General features: G+C 43.9%; 2 protein-coding genes across 4 annotated transcripts in view; both read left to right on the forward strand.

Annotated features, from left to right (window-relative positions):
* PLA2G2A (phospholipase A2 group IIA) overlaps positions 1-1,645 on the forward strand; it is a 28,354-nt gene extending 26,709 nt beyond the window's left edge. For all 3 annotated transcript variants that reach the window (XM_037818625.1, XM_037818614.1, XM_037818605.1), the window contains one exon: positions 1,198-1,645. In XM_037818625.1, coding sequence (XP_037674553.1) covers positions 1,198-1,340 — 143 coding nt within the window. In that variant the 3' untranslated portion in view covers positions 1,341-1,645. The remainder of the gene's footprint in view (positions 1-1,197) is intronic.
* Positions 1,646-4,857: 3,212 nt separating this feature from the next.
* On the forward strand, positions 4,858-5,505 carry LOC119520638 (GTP-binding nuclear protein Ran-like). The gene has a single exon (XM_037818637.1). It carries the CDS (start codon positions 4,858-4,860, stop codon positions 5,503-5,505), a length of 648 nt encoding a protein of 215 aa, XP_037674565.1.
* Positions 5,506-6,000: the final 495 nt, after the last annotated feature.

A 6,000-nucleotide genomic window follows, 5' to 3' on the forward strand; every position in this document is an offset into this window, starting at 1 on the left:
AATATTATTGTGATTGATTATTTTTCCAACTGATATTCTGTTGTGAACATTTTCTCAGGTAAAATATTGTTAAAATATGGTTGGATATGCCTTGATGTAATTAAATTTTCTTGTAGTGCTGTATGCTTAAGTTTTTACAATTAAAATTAATTCCGTAGTGAGAAAAAAAAGAAATGGTGAAAGCTTGGCTTAACACAATGGCAGTCAGGATGGAAAGGAGTAGAGATGCAATTTAGAGGTAGAACAAGCTGACTCTGAAAGGTAGGTGAGAGACAGAGTGGTTGCAGGAAGGATTTACTCAGTGTCCCCAGACAGCAGATCCATGAGTGGGATTTTGAGAGAGCATCGAGTCTCAACCAATAGCCTAAGATTAAGATGAGAAATTATGTCTCCCACATCATGACCTCTCCATAGGGTCATGTATTTTTAGAAGGCTTTGGGTTGCAAGCAACAAGAAGCCCAACTAAAAGTGGCTTAGATAACAGGGATGGATGACTCTCACATAACAGGAAGTCTGGAAGACAGCAATGGGGAGCTGGCAGAGTTTCTCAACCATGTCACCAAGGACCCAGCCTTTTCCTAACCTTCTGCTCTGCTGCATTGGGAGTATCCACACACATGATGTCAAGACACATGCTACATCTCCAAGCATTGTGGTCTCACACTACAAAAAGTGTGTTCCCTTTGCATATATATATATATATATATATATATATATTTTTTTTTTTTTTTTTTTTTTTTTTGAGGGAGGAAATTAATCTTTCCCAGAAACCTCCAGCAGACTTTCCCTGTGACTCATTGACCAGAAGGGGTCACATGCTTCCCTGAGACCAGTCACTGCAAAGGAAAAAGGGATGATCATGACCAGCTTATACCAATCAAGCGATTCTCAGGGACTGGGCACTTTGCCACACAGACAAATCAGTTAGCAAGAAGGAAGTGACAATGGCGTGAGGATAGCATTTAACAGCGTCCCCACCACTCAGCTACTATGTAGTCCCATCAGACTGGGAGTTACTGGCTTCCCAAGGACAGGACTTCTGTATCCCTATCAGTCAGAAACATCTGCAGCATAGATGATTGTCTCACACTAGGAGCTTCTGGAGGGCAGGGGCTGTGTCTTCTCCCTCAGGGTTCTGAGAAGTCAGAAAATATTAACCCACTCCCAATCTGATGTTTATTTTCTTGTGATTCCAGCGAAACAGAACTCGTGTAAGAGTCAGCTGTGTCAATGTGATAAGACTGCTGCCTACTGTTTTGCAAGAAACCTGAAAACCTATAATAAGAAGTTGCAGTACTACTCCAACACGCAGTGCAAAGGGCGGTCCCCTCGCTGCTGAGAGCCCCTCTTGCCCGGACGCCTCGCCGCCCAAAGCTGTTTCCTTCTCCAACATTCCCCTCCCCGCCCAGACCAAGTTCCCAGGGGATGAAAACAACACCCCTCTCCCATCCTAGAGTCAGCCAGGGGGACCCTCCTATCCTCGCCCAGAAGGAGACGCAAAGCCTGGGTCACACGTGCCTGGCCCCTCCCCCTGCATCCCCGGCCAGCTGATCTCTCCATGGGGGGCTCCACCGGTCTCCTCCAAGTCCAACATCCTCTTTAGCAGGAGCAGCTACACTCCTGAATAAAGCAATTCCTTGGCAAGCAGTGTGAGTGTGTATGTACCCATGCGCATATATCTGCTCTTATGGGTGAGGAAGTACATATGAAGAGGTGTGTGTGTGTGTGTGTGTGTGTGTGTGTGTGTGTGTGTGTGTGTGTTCAGAACCCCGGAGACTGATGGGGGCCCTGGGAAGTAGGCATCCTGTGCATCCCTAGTGTGAGAACAAACTGCTACACGGCAATATAGTAGAGGGGTTAAAAGTACAGGCTCTGAAGTCAGGCTGCCTGGGTCAAATCCCACTTCCACCACCTACACATGTATGACCCGGGGCACGTTACTTATCCTCCCAAGGCCTAGTTCTCTCATCCATAAAATAGAGATAACATTGCATTGGTTGTTGTAGAGTTAAATGAGATAATGAATTAAATGACCGAGTCTCTGGATCACTGTCATTAGTATTACCAGTGAAGCTGTCCAGCTCCCCTTCCCCGTGCAAGAGCAGCTCCTGCTGGCCTGTTGGGGGAAAACAGAAACATTGATCTAAATGAACCGGGGCACTGTATTCCACATCACCTGCATCGATGTCTTCCCTGTTCTGCCAGCCTAGTGGAAGAGAAAGGGGGGATCGAGGTGATGTTGGCCACCAGCCTACCGGTCCCTCCCCCAGTGCCAGCTTCCTGGGGCATGTGAGCCGTGCAGACAACAGGGCCCTGGGCTCAGAAGGACCCCAGGCTTGGTTTAATGTTCTGCTGTGGCCATCTTGAAATTCTGAACAATTTTTAAACAAGGGGTACTGCATTTGCATTTGGCACTAGGGCCCCAAATTGTGTAGCTGGTCCTGCCTTTGTGTGGCTGCTGCTTCTCCTGTCACCCAGGGTTCCTCTGGAACCAGCTACAGGCCCACCTGTTTCTTTACTAATCACTATAAGCTGGGTGCGGAGCCCCACAATAGCACCCATGGAAGGGACACAGGGGGGAGTGAGCTTCAGCCCATGCACAGCCCAGCAGCTCTGCTCTCACCCAGAGGTGGTACTTTTTGTAATTTATCTTCCCAGAATGGGCTCCTTTTCCAATGTTGTGCAAAGAAGCTTCATTTGCAGGAGGCAGTCCTGATCACATTTGTTTTCATTTATGATAAGAGAAGCACAAATTAAAACCCCTCTGAGATACCATTTTTATCAATTACAATGGATAAAAAACTCAAAAATCCTCTCCTCTGTTGGAGAGGTCGCAAGGGGGAAACTGGCTGTCTGCCCACAGAGGGCAAACTGGAGCCATCAAAATTATAAATATATTTATCCTTTAACTCACAAGCCCACTTCTGGAAATTTACCCTATGCATGCACACACACTCACACACACACACACACACACACACACACACACACAGAGCGAGCAAGTTTGTTCATTGCATCATTGTTCTGATTTTGGTGGAAATAAACCACATGTCCATGTAGAGGGACTAGTAAGTTAAATAAACAAAGGTGTGATGGTTTAAAGCCGTATGTACCCCAGAAAAGATTGCATTCAGAAAAGATCAGCTAATCCACTCCTGTGGGTGCAGACCTATTGCAGGTGGGATCTTCTGATTAGGTTATTTCAGTTGAGATACAACCCTCCTCATGCAAGGTGGGTCTTAATTCTCTTACTGGAATCCTTTATGAAAGGATAAAAGAGAGGGAGACTATACAGAAAAAAAACCCAGAGAAGCAAGAGAGACAGAAGCTAAAAGAGAGAAACATGCAGAAGTTCAGAGAGGAAGCCACTGAAGCCAGAAGCTGGAAACAACGAAAGCCAGGAGTGAAGGGAGAGACCAGCAGACATCGCCATGTGCCTTCCCAAGGGACAGAGGAGTCCCAGATCACCAGCAGCCATTCTTCAAGAAGAAGGTATCGTCCCAATGATGCCTTGATTTGAACATTTTCATGGCCTCAGAATTGTAAACTTCTAAGTTTATTAACTTAAACCCCCTTGTTAAAAGCCAAACATTTCTTGTATATTGCATTGTGTCAGCTTTAGCAAACCAAAACAAATGGTATATCCACACAATGGTATACAATGTAGCTGTTTAATGAGGGAAGTTTCTCTGTTCTGATACAGAGAGATCTTCAGGTTTAGAGGTAAGTGGGAAAAACCAGGCAGACAACAGTATATAAACAATGTTCTACATTTATGTAGGAAAGGGAGGAAATGTGAATATGTATTTGCTAATAATTTCATAAACACTGAAAGAACACACCAGAGGTTCATAAAAATGATTACCTGTCAGGAATGAGGCTGGCAGGAAATTGGGGTGATCACAGACGGGATGAGAAGATTTCTCAATGCAGAAATTTCTAATTGTTTGATATTTTTTTAAGCCTATGAAGGCATTTCCTATTCAAAAAAAGTGAGCATCGTCAAACACATACAAACACTCCTCTTCCAAAGGCAGGTACTAAATCTCAGAGACAATGTAGTTTAACCCAGGGACTGGTGACAACAGCCTGCTTTTTGTATAGCTGGCAAGCTAAGAATGGTGTTTACATCTTTTAATGGTTGAGAAAAGCAAAAGAATGATAATATTTCGTGACACATGAAAATGATATTTAACTCAAATTTTAGTGCCAGTAAGTATAGTTTGATTGGAATGTAACCACAGTTCTCTGCGGCTAGTTTCACACTAAACAGCTGAGTCGAGTAGCTCCAATGGAGAACATGTGGCCGATAAAGCCTGAAATATTTCCTATCTGACCCTTTACAGAAAACGTTTGCTGGACTTGCTCTAATTCAGTGCTTCTCAAACTATCCCTGTTGAAGGACCAGATCTTTTTTTATGTTTCCCAAATCCGTCTCAGACCACTACTTTTGTAACAGAAAAAACATACAAAATACAAACCCAGATGTCGTATTATTTGACTTAACTGCCGCATGTCTTTAAAGTTTCTAAACACTCTCAGTCTCTGTACTTAACTCACCATGGACTGAAAATTATTCATGGACCAAACTTTGGGAAGCACAGGTTGAAATCATAGTGAGGAAAGAAAAATGACCTTAACAATTTTATAATTAGCAACATGTTTTTGTCCCTTGTCTTGGCGTAAGCACCGTTTATTGCTAAGTAGGAAGAGTTTCTTCCTTTCTAGTTACCCTTCAAGGTCTGCTGAAGTAAAGATGGCATTGGGTGACTCTTCAGTGATTGCTTTTGTGCTTCAAAAGAAAGGTTCTAGTCAGTCAGACGGGGGACGGAGACGCTTCTGGAAGAACCATCACGATGGCTGCCCAAGGAGAACCCCAAGGTCAGTTTAAACTTGCATTGGTTGGCGATGGTGGTACTGGAAAAACTACATTTGTGAAACGTCATTTGACTGATGAATTTGAGGAGTATGTAGCCACCTTGGGCGTGGAGGTCCACCCCTTTGTGTTCCATACCAACAGAGGGCCTATTAAATTCAACGTGTGGGATGTGGCTGGTCAGGAGAAATTCGGTGGCCTGAGAGATGGCTATTACATCCAAGCCCAGCGTGCCATTATAATGTTTGATGTAACATCAAGAGTTGCTTACAAGAATGTGCCTAACTGGCATAGAGATCTGGTACGAGTGTGTGAAAACATCCCTATCGTGTTGTGTGGCAACAAAGTGGATATTAAGGACAGGAAAGTTAGGGCAAAATCCATTGTCCTCCATCGAAAGAAGAATCTTCAGTACTATGACATTTCTGCCAAAAGCAACTACAACTTTGAAAAGCCTTTCCTTTGGCTTGCTGGAAAACTGATTGGAGACCCTAACTTGGAGCTTGTGGCCATGCCTGCTCTTGCCCCACCGGAGGTTGGCATGGACCCGGCTTTGGCAGCACAGTATGAACATGACTTAGAGGTTGCTCAGACAACTGCTCTGCCGGATGTGGATGACGGCCTGTGAGAAAGTGAAGCTGGAGCCCAGCGTTAGAAGTCTAGTTTTATAGGCAACCGTCCTGTGATGTCAGTGGTGCAGCGTGTTTGCCACTTTATTATACAGCTAAGCAGAACATGTGCTTAATCTTTGGGATGCTGAAGGAGATGAATGGGCTTCGGAGTGAATGTGGCAGTTAAAAAAAAAAACCTTCATTTTTTGGACCTGCATATTTAGCTGTTTTGGATCACAGTTGTTTCCTTTTTGAGCTTCAAATATAAGACTGCTGCAGTCACATCCCAATATTCAGTGGTGAAGTCTTGTTTGTTACTGTCATACCCATTCCTTTTGGTTTAGAATCAGAATAAAGTTGTATTTCAAATATCTAAGCTAGTGAACTCATCCCTTGTTTATAACAACTTCAAAACCATTATTAGGGAAATTTGTGCCATGTTATGCTTTAACAGCCTTTGCTGTTAATTAATTCAAAATCTATTAGGTTAGTCACCCCGAGTCTACTTTTTT

The sequence above is a fragment of the Choloepus didactylus genome, chromosome 2, assembly GCF_015220235.1.
Source record: "Choloepus didactylus isolate mChoDid1 chromosome 2, mChoDid1.pri, whole genome shotgun sequence".
NCBI classification, from domain to species: Eukaryota; Metazoa; Chordata; class Mammalia; order Pilosa; family Megalonychidae; genus Choloepus; species Choloepus didactylus.

What these genes read in the sequence shown, in the direction of transcription:
- LOC119520638 (XM_037818637.1), top strand. Translation starts at nt 4,858, where the DNA reads ATGGCTGCCCAAGGAGAACCCCAAGGTCAGTTTAAACTTGCATTGGTT.